This window comes from Echeneis naucrates, chromosome 14 (assembly GCF_900963305.1).
Source record: "Echeneis naucrates chromosome 14, fEcheNa1.1, whole genome shotgun sequence".
In the NCBI taxonomy this organism is placed as follows: Eukaryota; Metazoa; Chordata; class Actinopteri; order Carangiformes; family Echeneidae; genus Echeneis; species Echeneis naucrates.
Window position 1 is genome coordinate 3901880 of NC_042524.1, and position 24555 is coordinate 3926434.

The 24555-nt window shown below is 40.9% G+C and overlaps 1 protein-coding gene across 2 annotated transcripts in view; it reads left to right on the plus strand.

Annotated features, from left to right (window-relative positions):
• Nucleotides 1–24555, plus strand: part of ncam1a (neural cell adhesion molecule 1a) — a 220519-nt gene that overhangs the window by 192972 nt on the left and 2992 nt on the right. Inside the window, exons 14-18 of one of the 2 annotated variants that reach the window (XM_029518980.1) lie at nucleotides 1404–1406; nucleotides 5207–5331; nucleotides 6714–6894; nucleotides 21214–21421; nucleotides 22426–22539. In XM_029518980.1, coding sequence (XP_029374840.1) covers nucleotides 1404–1406; nucleotides 5207–5331; nucleotides 6714–6894; nucleotides 21214–21421; nucleotides 22426–22539 — 631 coding nt within the window. The remainder of the gene's footprint in view (nucleotides 1–1403; nucleotides 1407–5206; nucleotides 5332–6713; nucleotides 6895–21213; nucleotides 21422–22425; nucleotides 22540–24555) is intronic. The other variant, XM_029518981.1, reaches the window with a different exon arrangement.

The window sequence follows — 24555 nt, forward strand, 5'->3', positions numbered from 1 at the left end:
GGATTTCACAAGGGCAGGAGTGCTCATTATCATAACCACTGATTGGTTATGAAATTGGCTGCATTACAGAAAATGGAGGTACCGCTCTGTAAAATAAATGCACTGTTCTCCAGCTTCCTGCCACCAGTAGAACCTATTTGTACTTTTGTAACATCAACATTTTGTAGCTTTTATCAAAGCGGCCACCAACATTCTGTCTCTGTAGACGGTGAGGTTTGCTTTGTTTTTTTACCCCCCCCTCCCCCGAATGTTTTTCCATCTGCTCTCGCTGAGTATCAGATCATGTGGCAGATATAGCGGTGCAGTTCACACAGGTCTTTGCTCTGTCCGTGCAGATAGTAATTTAATCGAAACTCATCTATTTGCAATAGCGCTTCCTGGCGTGTAGCCACTGAAAAATCCCTGCTGAGGTTTGATGATCATCCTTTGCAAATGACCAGTATTACTGATTACCTCACCTTTCTGACTGCTGATTGCTTTAATTTGTGAAACTTCAAATCTGAAATAGCAATGTGTATTTAAACTGCTTTGTGGGTTTGTTTGTTTGTTTTTTTTCGGTAAAAGGCCATGGGAGAGAAACTGTCACATTTGTTGTTGCTCCTTTTCCTGTTCCTGATGTATTGTATCTAACCAAATTCTCTCCCCTTGAACACACTTTTCCTAACATTTGTCAGATACAGCATTAGCTTTACATTGGCTTCTCCCAGGGCGCTGTCATTCAAGAGGCTCCTGTCACAAATGCTTTTAGTACATCATCTGATGCAGAATTTTTTTTTTTTTTCTCCCTGATCTTGTTGTGTTCATGCTGTTGTCTGCTGTGTTGTGTGTCATACTTAGCCGGCATGGTGTGGATTCACAATGCTGCAGAGTTTCCTCTGTTCCTCGTTTGATTGACCCTGATAATTCCTCTAATTTCATTCTTTGTTATTTATCGCAGCCGTCATGCAAGAGCTGACTGTAGTTCAAATTCAGATTGGACGATGATCTCACTGTGTAAAATTGAAAAAAATCCATCAGAGGAAAAGCTGCTGATTATCGGAAAGCATGCGGCAATTCTGGGTGCACAGTTTTGGTTGTGTGTTGAATTTTTGACCTACAACCAAAACTCATGTTTTCAACATATTATGTATTAAAAAAAAAATCTGTATTTCTTTTTTGTTGTTTATCTTCCTTTTGTATCATTTTGTCTTTAACATTATTGTTTGTTTTGCCCATTATGTTGACATGTTTTCATCATTTAAACCCCTTCCCATGTGACCCCCCCCCCCCTTCCCCATGTCCACCCCTACTCCCCCTCCTCTATATTTTCCTTTCTTTTCAACCAATCATGTGCGTGCACATCATGTGACTTTGTCATGTGGCTCTTGCATGGTGCTGATGATGTCGTCTTCGCTGGCCAACAGAAGGTAATTTTTGTTCATTTTTTTTTTTAGTTTGAGATCATCATAACATCAGCAGTGATCATTCAGGACACTTCGCTAGATCTGTAGAAGAGACATTAAAACTTTTTTTTTTTTGTTTTGATTATTATTATTTTGTTTAATTTGGCCATTTTTCATCCATCTTGAGGTAATTCTGTAGATATTTAGTAAAGATTTAGCAAACATGCATTATTTCACTCCAGCAGTGTTTCATCACCTCCATTCATCTGAAGACTTTCTCTTCCTTCAAGCCAGCTATGAGACTTTTGCCCATTTTCCGTAACAGTAGACGATTTGCCTCGCAGTGCCTTGTTAAATATTTATAATAATGTAAGAAAAGCACACCAGGGCCACATTGCCTTTATTGTGTTTAACTGAGGCAGTTTAATGTGATTGTTTAACTCTTTGACCCCTCGTGTTTCGCCTACATTCACACCTGCACTAGCATCTGTTTGTCCTGTCGCAGACAGGATATCCATATAACAGGTGTACGTTAATAGCAGGTTAAAATGGGGTTGAATCTGCAGCTTTCCGTCACAGCGTTTACCACAGTTCAGATTTGCAAAAGTGCAGGCTGATTCAAAGTTAACGGCATCGTGAAAAGGACTTTTTATCGCCTCCCATCTGTGAACTCATATTCACATATGGGCTCTCTCTGCTTCTTCATAGAGGCACTTGTGACTCTTGAAATGATTTCACTGAAAAGCGAATGTGTGCTTTAAAACACAGCAAAATTGAATTATCAGCACATAACTGGGCTCGCACATTTTCATTCCATCGATCTTTTAAAATCTTAAAAGTCTCTTTTCTCTCACTTTGGTTTATTTAAAAGCTATAAGCCGTGGTGCTGCGCCTGACGATCATACAGGAGCGATCAAGGTTTCCAATCTTTTTTTTTTTTTTTTTTAATTCCCCTTTTATCAGATCGTTCCAATTATTGGCCAAAATATAAACCAAAATTGCAAATAAATAAGTGGAATAGCTGGATGAACAAAATCATTTAGCCTCATATTAGCCTGGATTAGTTGGCAAAGAGAGAATCGGGAAGAGCAGCTCCATTTTATTCCAAACACACACTGTGTCTTTTTATGTTTGATGCCCTGGTGTGCCTTTTCTTGTTCTTGTTTGTAGAAAGCCCGGATTAGAAGTTAGATTTTTTTTTAGGCATGGCAAAGTTATTTAAAAAGCACCATCCATCAACTTAAAGTGTTTTGTAGTCGCATTAGATGTTGGAAACATAAGCCCTTAGATGAATTAGTTGTGATTAGATTAAAATTCTGTTCCAGAAATGGCAGATTTCAATACCAAATCTGTGCTATATATACAATTGTCTACCGTTGTGTGATGAATCATTTTTAAGCATCACAGGTGCAACTGACTGCAGTCTGCATTGCACAGATTAGTAAACATGGTCCTCATTCTCGAAGCTTGTTTTTCTTATTTTCCTCTAAACGATGCACTGTAGCTCACAGTGTTTTCCTGATTGGTCTCACAGCATTGCATTACTGCAGCATGCAAGTTTTATTTCCTCTTCTCTTGTTGCATCCTTCTTCTCATTGTTCTGCCGTTTCCCTTTGAAAATGTTCTCCCTGTCTGCATGTGTCTCCGTTTCTGGTGTCGCATCTACTTTAATCCACACATACATATTGGAAACTGAACACCGCCACAGTTAAATGACCTAAATGCAGAAGAGTCTGATGGATTGAGAAAGGACTGGCTGCTTTGAGTAAAACACTGAAATTCTGATATCAGGATCACAAAGCTTTTTCCAGCATTAGTAAAAAACAACATCATGTATGACATATGTCTGAATGGTACCTCTCAGTGTATGCTGGAAGAAGGAACACGTGGAAGCACACCTCCAACGCTCCACGTTGCCCGTCCCCCTGCTCACTTCAAGCGGCACCCACAACAATTTTCCAGCCTGCATGGTGGAACTTGTCATTCTAACTGCGCCTTTCTCTGTTTTAGCCTCAGAAACTTTTTTTTTTTTTTTTCTCACCTAACCCAGAATGATGCTCGTGGATAACCCTGCTGAATGTACCGCTGCTGCTGTTACTAACTGTTTTATTCACTTCCAGCACCTGCCATGACTCACCCCCCCCCCCTCCACCCGCCGTCTAGTGGAATGCAGTTTTCAGGCAGTGCGCTCTGGTGATCATGTATGATGAAGAGAAAGTGCCTTCATGGATATTCATTTAATTAATTCCAGCCACTAACGCAGATTTTTGAGATGTGAAAGAGTTCCTTTTGAAAAAGAACAACATTGGCATTTCTTGTGTGCATTTTCAATGCATGCAAATGTTTTTTGGTTGGCTTTTTTCCCCTTGCCCACTTAATGACCTGCAATGGCATACATTTAAACCTGCACTGTGTCGTAAACTATATATATATATATTAATATATACCTTTTTTTGGCCACATCCCTCTGGGGCTATTATCAGATTATTAACACTGGGCAAAGACTTTCACATCACGAGGCAGTCATTTAATAACATAACAAAAAGTGAAACCAATATGTACAGTAATTGATTTTGGGCTGCTCCCTAACAGACTTCACGGTGACATGAGAGTAAAAGCCAACGTCGTGACATGTACAACAACTTGACCTTCGTTCCCACAAGACTATGTAAATGTTATTAATAGTAATAGAGTAACATGTCCTATCAGGACCTACAGGCTCATTATCCAGCGACCCAGCAGTCATTACTCAAGAGGACAGAGCAGATAATGAGGAGCCTGAAGGAGAGCAACACCTCAGCCACCGGCTGCTCTTACTTTCCTTCAAGCTTCACCAAAAAGGATATTCCACCCAAAATCTGTCTTTCTTATTCAAAGACTCTTTCGCTCCCTGCTGGCTTGAGAAGTGAGGAGCTACAATAAAGACTACGGCCATGGTTAAAAAAAATAAAATAAATCTGAAGAAACAGGAAATAAACATTCGTCTCATATGTCAAAGTCAGAAACTGTGTGGCCCGTTCATCAATCTCAACCTTCCCTCTTATTTTATTTTTTTTAACCTTGTTGGCATAACAGAGATCATTTGTAGTCAAACGTTTTATGAGACATGCCGACCATTGGAATGAAAAATGATATTTCTCCTCAGGCGGCCTCCCTGCTGCCCATTTTTCTTCTCACAATATTTCAAACGTTGATTATGAGGATAGACAGACACAAGTTCGCCTGAACTTCAGCTCTTGAAGGTGTAAACTTTTTACAACTTCTGACTTACAACTGCAAGCGGCCGGAGATTGATGGTGATAAGTGTGGGAGGGGTATCAAACGCCAGACAAGCTTAGCCTTTTTAAAAATGTATTATTATTTCAGAAAAAAGCAGTTATTTCATGAGAACACGCACTGTGCTAATATGGCACCATGCAGTTTGCGATCAGTCAGCATACACTAAAACGGAGCGGTGAATTTTAGATCAAAATATCAAGAAATTTTTCTGCTCTTGTCTTTTAACAGCTTAGCAGGGCAGCAGAACGGCTCTAAAAAGCCTCATGTTGCATCAAGTCAACAAAGGGCAGGCTTTGATTATCTGTACCTCTACGTGCGTTTCCTTCCCATCAGGGAAAAAAAATGAAATGAAGTAGGCTGAACTGGCACTCAGTCAAACCTGATCAATTTATGTTTCACTTTAGGTGACCTTGACGACAGACAGATGAACACATTAGGAATATTAGAAACTGACAAGGTTACTTGTGCTTAGTGGCCAAAAACATGTTGATACAGCAACCACATTTTTCCACTAATGGTGATTTCTTGGTTTTTCGCCTGTGTAGGGGAACCCAGTGCTCCCAAATTAGAGGCCAGGGTCCAAAACAAGGGCAATTCTCTTAAGGTCAACTGGATCAAGCAGGACGACGGCGGCTCCCCCATTAAACATTACCTGATCAAATACAAGGCTGTGAGTATACTGGGCAAGGAGGTAATATAGCACCACTTTTCTGGCCTGCATGTTGTTTTGTTTCGTTTTGTTTTTTTTGGGGTCCAATTCTCGTAATTGTTTCGTAAAATAAAATGCAAAATGTGAACAATTTTTCGAAACACTCATTAAACCAAATGGAAGCAGGAAGCAAGTTTTTATCTCCTGTCAAAAAAATAAAATACACCTGCCAACATTTCCCAGGCACATCAACGCACCCGTCAACTTTTGTAGCCGTACAATTTGTACTCTATAAAATATAATTTTGTTCCCTCACTGACCAAATTATACTTTTTAAACAACAGTATAATCATTGGCCCAAGTGTTTTTTGTTGCTTTTCTTTACTAAGAGGGAAAAATGAGCCGTTTTTCATCAGGGAGGTTGTCAGCAGAGGAAACGTGTTGACAGAATAACCAGTAAGCTGCGATTCTCCGCTGGCGTCCCACCAGTAAATACTGACAAGCGTTTTTGATTACATACCAAGCGGAAGGAGCGCTGCCAGCGACTAAGCCTCGTTTTGATGGGTGGAATCTGACACCCATTCTCAATCAGCGTGCTTATTTAACTGGCTTTAGTAAATGTAACCTTAAGTTTTCAGCACATTCAGTTTGTGCCTTAAACTATCAAAAATTTGCATCCGAGGCCTTTTCGTGAAGCTCAGCAGCAAAATAAACTTTGAACACAACCAGCTACCTCCCTCTGCTTTTCGTGTGCAAACTCAAATATTTTGGATATCATGGGAATAAAAGCTACGACATTTTTTTTTTTTTTTTTTTTTTAGTGCAAGTAGATAAAATAGATATCGATCCTCGTGTCTAAGTGATGAATCTTTCCTTCACTACCTGGCAGACTTCATTTGTCCTTCTTCCATATTGTCAGACAACATTTGGCATGTCTGGGTTGTGTTGGGTTCCCTCAATTGAGATTTTATTAACAGATTAGTCCCCGCATGGCTCAACGGAACAACCCCTAAAACGGATGAAACGTTGCCGTACTACACAACCACTGTTCCCCTTTTTGGAACTATTTGCATATGATAAATGGTGATTTCTCTCAACATCAGATTTTCCCCAATTTCACAAGCTTTTTGTCTTGTGCTAGAACAGCGCTACACAATCCTCGGGGCCAAGATACTATCGAGTGATACTGAAAAATAAAAATGAAAAACTTGCTGTAAGCCCTTCGCCTGTGGAGTTTTTGAAGTTATCGGAGAACAATTGGCTCGTTTTATCTTCAGCAAACACCTGAAAAATAGACTCATTATCAAATAATCTAAAATGACCCTTTCCTCTGTGCTTGTGTAGAATGACTAGATTCTTGCTTGGTTTTAAGCTGCCACCCCCTTCCTACATTCCTTCCTCAGAAGCATGTGCCTGAATGGAAACCGGAGATCCGCCTCCCCTATGGCAGTGAGTATGTGGTGCTGAGCGGCCTGGACTGGAATACAGAGTATGTGATTCACGTGGTGGCAGAAAATCAGCGGGGCAAGTCCGTGCCTGGTGTCCTCTCCGTCCGGACAGCTACAGAGCCAACTACCATCCCAGGTATTATTCCCATCATCCCACCCTGAGCATCTGCACACATCAGCCACAGTGCACAAAGGCTTCCACCGTGACCTGAAAGGCTCTATTAGTGCAATCCATACACTCCTACAGGGTTTTTTTTTAAAGCTCGCTGGCTTTAGGGTCTGACTTGTATTGTCTGTCTATTGATAGGGAGAGGTGTGTTGTTTCTACTTTGCTTATTGGATGCGGTTGGTAACAAAGTGAAAAACCACGACGCGCTGAAGTTAAAAAAGCATATTGTGGCCTATGCAGTCGGTTTGAAATGACAAGAAACAGCATGATCTTGTAATATTCTGTGAAATGAGCACAAACTGTGAAATGCACATGATGCGTTGAAGTCATTCCTGCATGAAAATAATGTGCTATAGCAACAGGAACCGGATATGATACGGTAATGGAGCTTTTCATCTCATGGGTAAATACAGAAAATTAAAACCCTTGTTTAAGAGGGAAATAAATCTTACATGCACAGCAATTATAATAAATGAAATGCGGCCAGTGAGATGTTATTTTGGCTCAGTGTTTAATGTGAGTGTTGGTGCTGTTGGGACTGCGGAATTGTTATTTCTGCTTCCATGCTATGTAGCAGAGAAAGTTTTGACATTCCTCTGCAGTACAGATGTTGAGCAGAGTATTAAAATTAGAATAAGATTCAACTTGAAAAGGCCAAGTAAGTTTAAGCATGCAAAATCCAGTCCAAAAGTCCAGTCCTCCACAGCTCCAAAAATGATCTTAAGAGCACATGTAGAGGAACATTTTCTTTCTTTGTTTTCTTTTTGCTTATATAGTAGATTTTAATCAGGCAGTCTCATGGTCTTATTGAGATTAAGATCTCGTATCCAAGAGAGCTCTTGGAACAAGAAATAATCACAAAACAAAGACAGCACAATCTCACGGTACAAGAAACAAGCCATTAAGAAAAACATGTAAAAGTAAAAAAAAAAAAAAAAAAACGTCAGATAATAAAGTTTTAAAGCTTCCTGGGGAAATACAAGACTCTAGTTTATAGTTGAGTCTGTCTGAATGTGGGTTCGGTTGTGTAGCTTATCAGCGGTAACATCTGCTCGTGTTGTCGTCATACAGCTCCCGTGCCACGTATTTCTCAAAAGTCAGTGAAGAGTGAAAATGCACACGTGGCTCGAAGCTGGGTCATGTGAAGTTTATTTTCATTCTAAGCGTGGCCTGTTCTCATTTTCCTTCTACTGTTAATGCCAAACGTCTGTTTGTCTCCCGTTATGTCTCCTCCAGCTAATCCTTTCCTCTTGAAGAAGCCCAGTTCTACGTTTTTCTTTCATAGAGCCCCTGATTTGCATTTCAAAACACTGTGCTCACTTCACAAAATTTGAGATACCAGGCTGCACAAGGTCAACAATAGCACTTGCATCCATGTGAAGAGCCGAGGCGTCCGCGATGCATTTCTCTCTCCTCGCTGATAAAACTCGGCATCACGTATTCTCCTCTCCCAGATGCTCAGTATCTCCTCTTTAAGTTAGCATTTCTACTCAAGTTCGGTGACCAATTAAAAACTGGCAGATATCAGTCAGACCCAGAGCGTTTTTTTGGTCCACTTGATACCAAACACTTCTCTACGGAGGCGGTCACGGTCTGCCTTTTGCTCTGCCGCTGTGCTGTGTGTACGGTGCACATTTTTAACTTGGGCTGCCTCCCCATCACCACACACCTGAGCTATTTAACAGCAGCTTAAATTTCTCTCTCGTCCAACCACCCTTTTATCTTCCATTGAAAAAGCGAAGATAAAATACAAAATTTCTTTCTCTCTGTGTCATCCTGTCTTCCTTCCTTCCATTCTCACCTTCAGCTTCAGAACTTTGTCTCTAGCTAAGGGATTTTCATTACTTCAAACAGGTCAAGTGAACATCAAGGAAGCTAATGAACATTTCAAACTAGATGTGAAGCTAATTAAATTGTCCCCTGCAGGTCTTAATTAGAAAAGATTAGAGAAGAATTAATCATTATTTATTAGCATTCGAAAAACACAATGTTCACATAATCTGATGCCTTCTCAGGTATTGCGTCCTCATAATGGACTTAGAGACCGTGAGCACACACGGTTTACATGTCTGCAAGTGGTGGAAATGCAGGAACTTTTGAAAGGAAACATGTCAGAATGGCTCATTTGTGCACCCAATGTGCACGTGTCCAGCACACGGAGGTCGTTCAGCAGAACAAAAGAACAATAGATAACTACCGTTACAATAACTGAAGGAAAGACAAAAAAATAAATGAACCTGGTAGAATTTACAATACCGTAATTAGACTAAATCCCAAAACTAATCTGTGGCAGCAAATAATCCACACCAAATGCCTTCTTTACTCCTGTCTGAATAATGTATGCATGAAAACTAAAGCACCCAGCTGTTTTTTCGAGATTAGTTGGCCTCTTTTTAAAAATGAAAATATACATTTGTGACCTGTTACCAAAGATTTGCAGACTTCTTCACTGACGATAAATGGATTTGGGGATGAAGGCCACAAGTCGAAAAAGTATTTACAGACTCAGTGAGTAATGGGACAAACATTTTTTTTTTGAGGGGGTATGGGGGTGGGGGTGGGGGGTTACTTGGGATTTGATGATACTAGGAAAAGTCCACTGAGTGTAAAACAGTGGGATTCTGGAGGAACAGCTCCCGCCGGGTGGCAATCTCAGCAAAAGGATAGATACCATTAGAGCAAAGTCCCTCGATGGGTCCCTACTTTTACAGACAGATCCTACCTAATAAGACAGCTTGAGGTTTTTGTGTCGAGTCATTATTCAAGTATCTTGTCCTTGTCTTACGTTTCTCTTCATCCCCCTCTCTATTTTTGTTTCATCCCTCAACTCCCTGGTCGCCTCATTCGTTGTTTTTCCGGTTTTATTCTCTCTGTCAGCCTCTTCCACTCTTCCTCAGGTTTAGTGCGTCTCACAGTTCAGGGTCCACGACTGACCTGAAATATACAGTGTGTGGCCTAGTTAGGTGGGGAAGCAGCCCTTACAATCTTTGCATGGTGCCACTTCCAACTTGATTAATTTCGCCTGTTCTTTACTCAATACCCTAAAAAGCAACAGCTGCCAGTGCATGGCACATAAAGAAAGCAGTTATTTTCTTTTTTATGTGCTTGCTGGGAAACAGCCATATAGCAGTGGGAGGTTTGGATCACTTATAATGCTACGAGAGCAGAAGTTTACATGGGCTTCATCCAAGTCAGTCCCCCTATAATTCCCATAATTACTTTAATTAAATGGGTTTTTTTTGGGGGGGTGGTTTTGTTTAGGTTTTTTTTTTTTTTTTTGTATATTTTTCAGTATTTCTTCCAAGTTGCTGTTGGTTTTTGTTTTTTGTTTTGTTTTGTTTCTCCCACTTCAAGGCATATGGAAAATTGCTGAGGTTTATTTTTAGCTCCGACATCAGAATTGAATTTCAGGCGGTTTCACAGCTGTTTCTGCTCACGTTGGCCTAAAACAGCTACTGCTCGGTAAATTCGTAGAGGCTCCGTGCACCAAATTGGCGCGACTCAAATTGTGAACGCAATGTGTTGAATCTCAACCTGTTTGAATTCTGATTTAGTTTTTTCGCTGTTCAAATCCAAGCGCAAATGATAGTCTCACACACACGACTTCAAAGCATTTCAGAGTGAAAGCGCTCAGTCTTAAGTTACCTCTCCTTGAAAAGGTAAAGTGATCTGTTCAATCTGTCGTGTCAAAAACGTTTACATCATGTGGCCTGTGTAATTTCCGTTCTCTGCAGGTACACCTGGGCAGCATTTGCATGCCTCAGACTCGCAGGGGGCAAAATGCTGTCCAGCTGTGGCGAGATAAAACGTTGTCATTGTTCTCATGCCAAAAGTGTTGGTCAAAATAAACACAGGTTGTGTAAATTTGCTCACATGGACACAAAAGTGGCAGGTGTTGACAAACGATCCATCCAAATCTCCCCAGCTAAGGTTGGCATTGGAGTAAAACTACCAAAAAAAGAGAAAAAGAAAAACATCTCTTAACCTCTGCGGTTTTTCTAACATCATCCATGTCATAGACCTGACCTTCATAACCAGCTTCTGTTTTGGATATGTGGTTTGCATGGGCTATTCCTCCTGCCATGACCAGTGGTGTAATGGTAGCTGAAGAAGTGCCTCTGCTGTAAATTTGGCTCTGCCTTCTCCTTCCAAGACGTGCACATGTTCACACCAAGCATCTGCCTGCATATAAGTTATTAATCACAGAGGAGCTGCAGCATTTGTTGAACAAAAGCACCCCTTGACTTGCTGATCTCTGCTCTTTTGTTAAAATGATCTCCATTTTGTTTATCTTTATGACCTGTTTTTCCAACCTTGTCTTCTCAAAATATCATCTATATTCCAGTGAGTTGCAACAGTAAATATGGTTTGGAAGCAACATAATGCCACCCGGATTACTGTTTGATAAGAATAATGAGGAAAAGATTTGTTTATTTCCTTTTTTTTTTTTTTTTAAGACTGTCTCTGCAAAGTCGCAAAAGTCAATCACATCATGAAGTCCGCCAGAAAGCTGCTATTTTATTGATAATGTGCGAGTATGCTAAGTTACAATTTTACAGAACAGTTCGTTCATCTGAACAAATAGATCCCTTTGTGGTCCTGCACAGCGAGTGTGCTTTTGGACCGCGACTCAGTAGCTGATGCTGCAATGGTGAACCATTCCAACATAATTACTCTACGGGCTTAGGAGGGAGCTGCTGATTGGACCTTCAAATTATCTTCTGGGTTTTGTTTTTTTTTTTCTTTCACAGTCAATATGCCAGCCTTTAGCTTCTGCAATGATACATACAAAAAAAAAACAAAAAAAAAAACTAAAAACTCGCATTGTGTACATAATTTCTCCATTAATGAGCTAATGGGTGACTTAATGCTGCCTTCGGATGAGGTTGATACATCAGCGGCAAGTCAGCATGTACTTGCATATACTTTGCATTACACCACTGGCCATTATGAACGAGAGATAATAGCTGGACTCATGCGGATGCCTTCTGGCATCCAGGTCGTCGTCTATCTTCTCCTAAACTCTGCCACTGACCTGCACCAAATCTTCTCTTGTTTATATAAAAGATATTTGAACAGGAAGGCCTGGCGTCGGTGTGTTTGAAACGTCTTCCCTCCCATTGTCCTCCCCCATTACCTTCATTTGTGCAACCTTCCACTCATGCCTGCCATGAGCCACGTGTCATTTGCCGTGCTACTAACATGCTATGACTTCTTTTTTACTTTGATCCCTTAACTTAGATTTCCTTTTTTACCCATCGGTTCAGTCTCTAATAACCTTCCAGACTTGGATTTCTGTATTTCTGACCTATTTCTCTATCTCTCTCCCTCTTTTCCCTCTTTCTCTCCTGTTTCCCCCCTTTTCTCCCTGTCCTCTTCCTGTCTTCATGTGTGATCTTCTTGGGCACCTATGGACCATGACATTGTCATACACACAAATTTCTTTCTCTGTTTGTGCCTTTATTGTGTTTTTCTTTTTTCTTGTCACTCCTTATTGCTATGATTACACAAAAAAAAACAACTCTGTATGGATATTGAAATGTGTGTGTTGTTGGTCAATAACCTCAGCTACCCTTGGTTGCCGATGTGTGACGTACAGTCTGGCAGCTCTTCTGCTGTCCGTGCTGACTGTGCACTGGTTCTCATAGACTGATTTTGTTCAAGGAGAAAGAGGAGAGTCTGAGCCTTTGAAATCTTTGGGCACAGACCCGTTTGCTTTCTATGCCTTTTGACCCTTGTGCAGCCACACACAAGATTAAAAAAAAAATAAAAATAAAAAAAAAGTTGAAGAGTCAAGACATCGGTTTCATGACGTTATTACAGGGTGCTCAGTACTTGCATCATTCTCAAATTTTGGGGATTTAGATTCAGTTTTTTTTTGTTTTTTGTTTTTATTTTTCATCTTTTATTTCATGTGGTAAATGAAAAGACACAGGAAGAGGAAACTTAGAGGGTTTTGTCAATTTTACAAGTTGGCCATGGGTGCTCAACTGAGCTTCACTGTAAACAAAGCGTTGCCGCCTTGTTGTATATACAGTTAGTAACACATTCATAATGCCTTAATGTGATCTCGAGAGGGGCGATAAATAGATTAATTATCTTACATCTTTTACTTATGTGTCTACAATGTTTTGACCAGAAATGGCAATCACAAAGAGACTTTTATTTTTGGAATTTATTGCCTATTAAACAGACACGTCATTCCACCGTTTATGTCACAAATGACATAAAAGCATGAAAACTGCATGAAAGCTGACACGAGGCATGATCCAGTATTCATGAATGTGCTATGCAGCTGCTTCAGATCTCCCCAGTTCAAGCATTATGAATGTGTTAACCAGGTGATGAGTGCAAATGCTGTGCCTAATTTCAGTTCTTTTTGGATACAAGCTCGAAAGGACCCACTGTACAAAATGAGGATAGATAACATTTGCAGAGACATTTAATATCAAGTATGATCAGAGTATTCTTTTTTTTTTTTTTTTTTCTCAAGATACTTTATTACTCGGCATCTTTACATATTATGCTCACGTTCAAATACATTGTTATGTAACCGCCTTGTTGGAAAAGGACAGAAGGTTGTGCAGAAAAACTAATCATGTTTTGTGACAAGTGTACGTTCTGTTTTCAAACTGATCTTCAAGAAATATAAGAAATCAGCTGTTCTTTTGACGGTTCATGTTCTCTTTTTACCTGAAAGCAGAGAAATGTCTAAAAACGCATAAACGCAACAGCTGTTAAGACACTAAAAATCTCATTTTCAATAATGTGAAATTATTTTATTCTAAGACATTTTTGTAAGTACGTATCAGTGTATTTCCATGTAACCATTGTAGGGTTGAAATAAATTATGTTTCTTTTTGTTTCATGAAAGTAATGGCTTTCTGAAGCTTGAGCTATTATACATACTAAGATGTGTGACACAGTGCTGACTTGTATTGACTGTTCATGGCCTGGATTTTTGACACCTTTTATTTTATTCTATTTTTTTCATCTGGAGCTTTAACAAAATGTCTGTATTCTGCATTCAGTGTTGCATTACACCACACGCGACTGTTAAACCCAGATGCTGAAAGAATAGAAGCCTGGCTATAGTCTGAATAAAGCAGATGATGCTCTATGCATTTTTTGAAGACAAAGGAACAAATGGTAAACAAATGGTGTGTATTGTATAGGGGTTTTGCAATAGTCTGTAGTAAAATGTTGTGAAACAAAGAATTGCCACCGCAGCAGTCCGTAAACTTAAATCGCTATGAGCTGTTGGCTCCAACACAAACAAAGAAGTGACAGTGTTATCTTTGTTGGAAGCAAGTTGTTAGCAAAAACGAATCAGGTGTGCAACAGGATGAGGTTTGCTGTGCAGATTTTGAAAATAATTAGCAAACAAACATGATCTAAGCATGAAATCAAAGTGCTCAGTCAGGAATTATGAAAAAGCACACAGCAGCCCGTCCAGAGTCGGGGATTGGAATTGCACTCTGAAATCATCCCTCAAAAAAAAAACTGAGGTTAAGTTAAAAAAGGGGGGGTCAAAATCAAAATGACATGATTTGTTGACCCAAATCAATTTCCCTGTTGCCAGTTTTGTAGTATTGTGGCAGGCTCATTCCACCTTTGCTCCTGACAGAGAGGAGCCATACATCACATGGCTGCTGGAGGTTTCTGGCTGTTGAAATACAAACAAACACCTTGTTACACATCTGATCAAATGACCCTGTTGCTTCCCCCCCCCAACAGTGGCAGCGTTTGTGGAGATCAAATAATATCTTTTATCGATGTTTAACACTGATAGCCAGGAGCCAGAGATCTGTAGCGTACCCAAAGCCCTCTATGCGGTTTCCATTTGTTCCACACTCGGCTCTGTAATGCATTAAAGAGCTGCCGAATCAGGGGAGGTGAGGGAGCGCCATGCATACATCACCTACAGCCGTGATCCACGACAGTTCAATGTGAGAGAATTAATAAAGCATTGATACATTTTCAGTAATCAGACAGACGTGAATGGTGATTGTTTTCTCTGTCCTGCTAATGAAAACAACGGAAAACGTTTTCGTAGTCACTCGTTGTTAATTCCTGTCAGCTGGATGCTTGGTGGCGCACCAAATGAGACGGTGGATTCATTGGATTCATGTTTACTTTGGGCACGAGAAGAGTCGTGAACGGAGAAACAAACCCTGGTGGCATTCAGGCCTTTTTTTTTTTTTCTTTTTTTTTTTTTAATGAGGTTTTTTTTCCCCACCTGTGCTTTTTCTTGGATTTCAGCATAGAGTTGAAATACAGAAAAATCTATCATTTGCTGGTAATACCGAACAAAGATGTTTTTTGTTGTCGGTTGCTGAGCTAAGATGATCCGATGGGTTTAAGTGCTTTAACACAGAATATACCATGTACTTGACTTCCTTTTTGAAATACAGAAATTCACAAGGTCGCCTTGAAGCAGCATCTCCAACAAAGAGCACTTCAGTCCCAAATAAGTAAATGTCAGAGATTTTAGCTTGTGATTTGTAACCTTTTGAAGGGGCCTTTGGAGGCGATGCCAAGGTGACTGTAGTGCAAGAGGCTCTCTTCCTGTGACTCAGGCTGGAGAAGTACCATAAAATGCTCTCTCTTACTTTGACCTCATCGATGTGAACATAGAATAACCTTCATATGCGGCACAGTCCTGTTTCCCGAGGCAGGAACAAGAAGAAAGATGAAGAATTATGTTATCACATAGAAAAGAGCCACAGTAGACTTTTTTTTTTTTGATTGGACATCTCTTCATACTAACCATTAGCCTTCTGAACTTCCTCCCATCCTGAGCTGGGAGCTGAAATGAGACTTGTGTTTATCTTCCCCTGGCCCTGGTGTTTCATTTGTCACTGAGATAATAAGGCTTTACGACACCCTTGAGGTGTTTTTTGTCACTTGTTGGTCCCTCCTGGTGTTCATCAGTGCCTACTGAGCTGCTGATCAGGGCTGAGTGATTTTCATTTTTGCTAATCAAGGCCATCATCTAAATGTGTGCATCAGACTTGCTATGCATTGTATGTAAATGGATTATATATCTTCCTGGAGGCAAATGGCTCCCCTGTACGGAGAGTTGACAAAGCGCTGCCATTATTCTTTGGAGTTTGGGATTCAGTCTCTGTGCACCACCAAAAATATTTTACCAGCTCGCATTCTCAATATGATTAATGTGATGCATATTTGTACGAGTTCAGACCAAGCTAAGACCAAGAAATGCAGCTGCGAGTTGATTTATTCTGTAATTTAGAGATGTTCCTCCACTGTCTCTCGCATCTTTTATCATTTTAATTTGTCATTTTCCCCCAACTTGGCTTTTTATTCCAGAAGACATCATGTTTTTCTGTTGTTTTTTTTTTTTTGGGTTTGTTTTGTAATCAAATGAAAGCTTCTTTGTGCACAGCAAAGGCAGTGTGAGAAATCAGGTATTATTTTTATAATTGTCACTATTAAGATATCGACACAAAGTTAAAAGATTATATCTCCAAGGTTTCTCCCCTTTTCTCTTCCACTCCATCGAAGTGAGTTGGAGGTTTATATTTTTCCAGCCGATATGCTTCGCTGTGGCTTCCTTAGTAACTGAAAACTTCATTTAAATGCTCGAAATGCCATCCAGCCCCCATACTCCTTCCTGCATGAAGAATTTCTAAAGATCTTAATCAGTCAGAGAGGGAGTCAGCTGTCAGCATCGCTCTGCTGGGAGTGCTGCGTTTTAATGGTGCTGCAGTGCCACACTGTGGTGGACAGTACGAACATGGGAATTACTGAAGAAACTTTATCGAGCCAAATGAGGTCAGTGCAACACCCAAAGAAAAAGAACCAAGAGGGTAGTGATAACAGAGCTGAGGGCTGATTTAGAGTTTCAACTGGAGCATGCATTCGAAGATGCATTTGTCAACGTGGATGTTGAAAATTCTTATCAGTTCGAAATCATTAAAAGGTGATTCACTTTATAAATTTTCTGATTCCCTGAAGGTTTACATTTATATTTTTTTGGAGGTATTTCCCCAACAGTCTCACATAGAAGCTGTATTTACCTGCTCCAATCTATAAAGCCATGTTCGGTCTGACTGCCCTTCATGTTAGATGTTTTCCCCACGGAGGGGTCCCATCAGTAAAAAACACTAAAATACAAAAAGAAAAAAGGCGTGTTGAAACCATGAAGTCCCTGGGAATCCTTCAGGTCGCATGAGACTGTCAGTAGAGTGAGGACTTGTCCCAGTTCTGTAACACAAACTTATTCTCATGCAGGTTAAAAGTGTAAAATGTTTCTGAATGGAAGAAAATGATTTCAACATAAAGAAAACGCGACGCATGCTGATGATTAATAATTAACATAATGAAATGCAGAAAACTATAAGAATATAAATTGGCACTAGTCAGTGCACATATTCCATTAAAATATAAATCAGTTTTTGTTTTGCTTTTTCATAGCGACCTTACAGGCATACACAGGACTGTTAGTGTTCAGTCAGAAATAGTCACGGTGTGGTGGCACCTCAGCAGGACTGCTGGATGAAGCTGTGGTTTCTTTGGTCAGGTGATGCCACAGTCTCCAGTGAGGGCAGCTGACATTTGGCGTGTCTGCCCTGTTTTGCACCTCGGTCGTAACTGGAATCAAACCGTCTGTCCTCTGTCCACAATGTTTGCTCCAAAGCAGTATGTCGAGGAAAACATTTCCTGTTCTTGGTCTCAGCAATGTGGAGATCTGATTAATCCTCGCTGCGCTACATTGCAAAAAGACGGCTCTTTTCATTTTTCAGAAGTGGGTCCCTCTGGTGAAATAGTCGCTGCCTCACTCTGTTGACTGTAAAAACGCTTTGAACTCCTCTTGTGCGACATTCAGTGGTTTCATTTAAATGTGAGTACATCGTACATATGTAAGACTTCATTTTATACCCATTTCTCTTAAATCCAGCCCAGCATAATTGGTATCTTTAGAAATTGGCTTTCATGTAAATTAAAAAACATTTCTGTGTGTTCCAAAATCCTTTACCACATGCTTTTGTAAAGACAGAGCCACCGATGGGTCAGGCCCAGCTTGAGAGGTGAAATGGAAAACTGTGCTAGAAATGCATCGCTGTCAGTAGCCACCATTGGACGGCCCCTTTCAGTGCTATAATGTTATGTAAATTAACTGCCAATGTGAGGGTTTTTCTTCCGTGTACCGGTACACAAATGTGGTAGACTGCCCGTGCCGGACCAGTTATTGATTTCCCAGGAATGTGTGGCTTTCAGTGAAATTGAGGTTTATCACATATAGCCTGTTATCAGCCATCTTCTGGGAAACTGGCTCAGTACTGTACCTGACAAGCCTGTAAAGAGAAATGTTGTCTAGTCCAACCTGACACCTAGATTTGTGCTCTCAGAGCCCCCCCCCCCCAGCAGTGAATACATGCATCATGATTTATTGTGCCTGTTAAAATGCAAATGAAGGAATGGGCAGAGGAAAAAACAAATGTTGTCTGCTCGACTTTAGTCACCTATAAGTACACAGCGTTGGCACACTGACGCCTCTCTGACACAACAAACAAAGGAAATGTGCAGCAAAAAAAAAAAAGGAATATGGTTTAAATGAAATGTCTTGATGGACCGCGGCCTCTGCTTTCGCTTGAAAATGTAATTGTCAAACAAATGCAGCGGGCACATAAACAGAAGTTTGTGGGCAGTGGATAGGAATTTGGAAATGGTCTTTATCAGTGATTGTGAAGCCTGCAGCACGGCAGCGGTCTGCAGAGTTTCAAGGTTTGGCTGTTGTACTGGAATGCATCTGCTACAGACTGCCAATTGTTTACAGGATCCACTTCACAAGAGGCCATGAGAACTGTTGCCGTCATTAATTTGTGTTCAGCAGGTATTTAATGGTGCGTTCAGGCAGAGCTTGTCATCTCGTTAAGTCTGGACATTTTACATGTCAGTGGTAAAGGTGTCACATAAACCGGACCTATCGAAAAGTTATAGGACAGGAGCCAGGTGCTAAACCAATCAGCGACATTGGACACTCAAATCCGAGTACGTCACTCGTTATTGTTGGCCCTGAAAGTGCTGATGTGTTTTGTTTGTTTCTTCATTCATTGCTGGTTTTTTATTGTGTAGTGACTTCACGTTCCACGTGCGTAATCTTGATTTTAGTAATGATATTGATCATTTCGGGTAATATGAGATGATATTAGACTGTAGATGAAATGCCACTTCTCCTGGTTCTAGCTCGGTGCTCTCCACTCATGCTCTTTTATGAGACATGAAACGGCTGTTTCGTACAGGAGCTGCATTCCTGCTCTCCTCAGCCTGCCCGCCACCAGTTCTGCAATTCTACTGCAGAAACTTCACATGTACCTCAGAAATGATTCAGCCGGTTCTCTGTGTTGTTGCCTAAAGGCCAACCTACTCCCTCATGTATATCAGGGATCAATATAGTTCAAAAAGGTTTTTTCCCAATCAGAGGATTACACATCCATTGAGCTTTCTGAGTCTGTGAGCGAGCTTTGGGCTACAAATGTTTTTCCTTTCCTCTTTTCCCATCTATTGTGGTAAGTAGCTTGTGCTTTGTCCCCGCGGAATGAAAATCTGACTCTGAGGTTCAAATGTCTTCAGACAGTTCAGTCGCTAGCCGTTTTCTAAATCTTTTAATAACCTTACCGAGGTCACCAAATATTTCATGGATAATATATGTATTTATATATTTCCCCCCTCCCAGCTGAAATGCACTTGCAGATTTCATGCAAGATGCAAATTTGACTGCCATTCATTAGCCTGGCTTTATTAACCTCTCAACAAATGCCAGAACGAATAACTAGAGCGGTGAGAGCCATTCTTGAAATGCAAAGCTGCAAAGCCTGAACCGCTTTGGACCGCCAAATCCTGTTTATTCCATCCTCTTTATAAATGGCATTTGCATTTGTCTATGTAGAATAATCTTAGTGAGAAAATAACCTGCATTTGCACTTTGACCTCATATTGGAGTTCTAAATGTGATTACTGTTTGTGTATGTTGACATAAAACGATGCGCAGGCTCTCCCCCAAAGCAGAGATTGAAATTAGCCAATGTTGACTTTATTAAAGTGTTAAGTTGAGGGCTGATTTCTGAGCCACATGGCCTAAACTAGCAGTTGTCTTTCCAAAGAGAAAAAATGTGTGACTGCTGTTTCCTTCGGTGTATTTACTGAATTGATTTCTGGTGATCTGCCTGAAGATTTTGGTAACAATGTGGATTTTTCTGCTTTAATTCAAAAAGAAATATACAAATATATAAAGCATTGTGGGAAATATTATGTTGTTTCTTTGGATCTATCATATGACAATGTTCAGATAATATTATATTTGTTTGTTCGTTGGGTTTTGTTTTGTTTTGGTTTTTTTTTTTTGAATGGAGAAAAACAAAACCATTTAAATCATCTCAGCACCACCAGTTTATCAATATGGCTAAAAAAAAAAAAAAAAACCTATCCTGATCCTTTTTGCCTCAAATTTACCTTCATATACTACGATTTCCCAGAAAAGCTCAACCACAAATCCCACAGTGTACGATAGTTTAGTGCTGTGTTTCAACCCTGCCAGCAATTATGCTTGCCTCCAAACATAACTGGTTTATAAGTGTAATTTCTCAGCGACAGTGACTTTGATAAATGACTCTAGTGATCCCCTGGCTTTTCCTCTGGCGCAAACAGCTACAGGACGGATCGCCTTCTAATTTTGCATAAATTCACATTCACGGATAGTTTTCGTGTCAGAAAAATCTTAATACGGTTTATAAAACATGTCACGAGGCAGTTATTAGGCCCGGTGAATTATTAGCATCGAAGTGTGAAGTGTGAGCATTTGCTATCGTTCAATTAGAGCTTTCAATGTCTTTTACATCCACTTTTTATTCAGACTCCTTCAGATGTGTTTTTATTTTATTTGAAAATTTCTGATTGTGAAATTGAACAGTTCAAGTGTGTGGCGGTGACTTAGAGAGTAAAAATATCAAGTTGCTGTGTCATTAAAAGGTTTTATTGCTTCAGCATGTTAGTTCTCCTGTGGCTCAGATACGGTTTAGCTCCAAATTCCTTCAGAAAAGATTTGACACACTTGAGGTCCAGACAACTGAGACCTGAAGTAGTTTATTAAGAAGCTTTGACTGCATTCCTCATCATCTCTCTCCCTCCTCTCTTTCTAACTTTCTTTCTGTCCCCCTTTCCTTCATGTTAAACCCTTTTCTCTCTCCTAACTCCTCTTCTCCTCCTCTCTTTTCTGCCTATTTTGCTTGTGTGTCCCCTCTCCCTGTCCTTGCCCGTCAGACACCAGAGACGGCACGCCAGGCCTCGGCACTGGAGCCATCGTAGGCATCCTCATTGTTGTCTTTTTCCTGCTGTTGGTTGGCGTCGATGTCACCTGCTATTTCCTCAACAAGTGCGGACTCCTCATGTGCATTGCCGTTAACTTCTGCGGGAAGGCCGGCCCTGGTGCCAAGGCCAAGGACATCGAGGAGGGCAAGGCAGCCTTCACGTAAGTCACCTTCATGACATTTATATTTATAATGTTTTAAAGCTTCACCAGTCAGTGAGTGTGAACAAACTGCTGTGATTAATGTGGAAGGTTTAGCAAACACTGATGAACCAACAGAAAAAGATCACAATCTAACAAAAATTATCAGAAACTTTTGTTTTCAAGAGACCAAAGCAGATAAAACAAAAGCAAACTTGGCCAAAGGTGAATGCTACTGTTGGATCTGTTTGACTCACAATCTGACAAAATGAATCAGTTTAAAAGTAAAGTGAGTTCCTACCTTTCCAGACGGCAGCTCAGGGAATGTTTTGTAGACTAATTCCACCTGCTGTGTTTGCTGAGGTGTGAAATCATACTCTAGGACTTTTTTTTATTGTTGTTGGCAATGACGTTTGCATTAAGTGTTTACTGAACAGATTAGTCTCGTAAATATAAAATGGAGTTATAACTTGTGAGCCTGTGTTTGACAAAAATTTAGTTCAATATTGTTATACTTGCATTACGCCAGCCCCGAACTTCAGAGCACAGCACAACAAACACAGGTTAAAGCTCCACAGCTCCAGGTAACAGATATATTGAGGGTGAATCGTGACATGTACACAACTGATGTCTTACCTTAGATCTAAACATGTCACCCCCAGCAAGCAATCAGAATGCAGTGTGATGTTAACAAACAAGCCCCCCAGGGGAAACCTACAATCAGAGCCTGCAGGTGGATGCAGGTGGGGGATGCTCAGATGTGCTTGACAGCTTAAAGAAACACATCGGTGTGTTTGTATGTTTCAACCCATTAACTCAAAATCATATCTGATTTAAAACGCTACTGATCACCAGAGTGTTCCTCAACATAGACATTTCCAGTCCCGTCAGTGGGTTGTAACAGGACTAAATAGTTCCTCCGCCTGTGCGAGTGTGGCTTCTCGTAGTGAACATATTGAATACCGACCTTCAATATCAATGTCACTGAGTTATTCTGCAAAATGTGCGTCACCGTTTCACAACAGGAAGGATGAGTCTAAGGAGCCCATTGTTGAGGTGAGAGCAGAGGAAGAACACACCCCAAACCAAGGAGGGGGTCCCACTGAGCCCAATGAGACCACACCCTTGACAGAACCAGAGTGAGTAGACTAAGGACTTGTGTCTCTGTGGATTGTGTAGGACAGTTGACTGTAGAGTCAGTTATTGTCAGATTAGTCTGAGAGTCTGTACCGTGAACACGACACACCAAGCGACATTTTGACTGATCAATGAATTTCACTTTGACAAAAAAGTGAGAGTCATCAATCTCTGACTCATGGTATGCCCATTATAGTGTTGCTTTTATTATGTTGGAGGCCTAAAGGTCACCAAATTTAGATTTCCTGTATTCACACAGAACCTTGTATTTCATTTCAGTCCAACAAACACTGGCTCCCCCTTAGTCCTTGTTTTGTTATGAGAAGCATATTAACATTGAAATCCTGAAACGCCCACACTCTTTATATCTGTGCTATTTTTTGTTTACCCCTCCACAGAGTTTGTTGCTAACAGTTTGACTGTGTAGATTTTACTTTTCACTCTAGCACAGTGGTACTCACTCTGCCTTGTTTATGCCCTGACCTGCACCCCCACTCCCTTATTTCTCTGTTGTCCTTTTTCTTTTCTTCCCTCACTTTTCCGGTGGCTCTGTGCTCTGTCCACTCCCCACCCCTCCCTGTCCTCCCCTGTTTGTCCTGCTATTTCCCACCAAACAGGCCCGCTGCTGCAGACACCACCTCCACGGTGGTAAACTTGATCCCCTCCACTGCCACTAACTCAGTTACCGAGAGCTTTAGCACGGCGCACAGCAGTCCCGCTAGCGAGAGCACCACGCTTACCACCAGCGCCTCCAGCCCTACCAAAGTGGCCCCCGCCAAGTCCTCCCCCCAAAACTGCCCTGTTACCCAGTCCAGTTCACTTAAAGCTAACCCCCAACCTGATGTCGGGCCCCTGGTCGACCTGAGCGACACACCTAAAGCCCCCCCCTCGTCCAACCCAGTGCCCTCTGTGTCAGAGCCAGTCAGCTCGCCCTCCGCTAATGCTGACGGTCCACAGAGCCAGTGTGACCCAGTCAAAGCCCCTGACAGCACTCAGAATAAGGACTTACAAGTAGATGGCCCGACCAAGGATGCTCCTAGTGCCCCGTGCGCAGACTCCACCCCACCGGCTCAAAATGAGTATGAACACTTCCATTTCCACATTCCTCAACTTGTTACCTTTATTCCAGAAACATCCCAATAACCCATCAGTCTGCCATTGGTAGAGGAAAAATTCACCCTGAAATCAATGTCCCACCTCCACATACACAATTCTGCAGTCGTCAGATATGTCTATAGGAATAAGTCACGAAATAAACATTTAGAGTTTTGCTTTATTTTATTGTGGGGTTCTGATGACAGTCAAACGTTTTCTGATATGGACTTTCAGGTATGTTTTCAATTTGGAAATCATTAAGGACAGAATGAAGAGGCAAAATTAACTGGCCTTGCATTCATTTCTTTGGAGAATTGAAAAGCTTGCCTGAACACAAAAACAGGTGCCAAACTCCTCTAAGTTGCAGATCAAACCTTTTTCATCTTCATTACGCTGCGAAGGAACCCAAGCGTGCACCTAAGTTATAAGATCAGCCAAACAATGTCAGTCCCGAACACTTTCAGCCGTGCTCTTAAGCACTGCAGTAGATTTTGACAGTGGTGCCTGGTCACCTGTTGAAAGTGTGTTTGGCCGTGGGCCTGGCACCACTAGAGGAATATTGTAGGAAGAGATCCAGAGGCAGAGATACAAGTGTCTCTGCCAACTGCAGTCTCATTAAACCTGAGTGAATGCAGCCAGAAAATCTAATTGTTGTCTGAAAGGGGACCACAGCTGTGATTACAGACCTGCCCTGATTTTCAGAGGCGGGCTGTCCAACCAGCGGTACCATAAAAATATTTTTAACAAATGATTTAGGAAGCTATAAACATATAAGTAAAAAATAATTAAGGAGGGGAAGTGAAATTGGGGACAAAGCCAAAATATATTTGTGTGACATGAACGTTTAAGGGTGAATTTTTCCTTTAAGAATGCCAAATGTTGGCCATGCAGGTAAATGGCATTAGAAGAAACGGATCTACTGG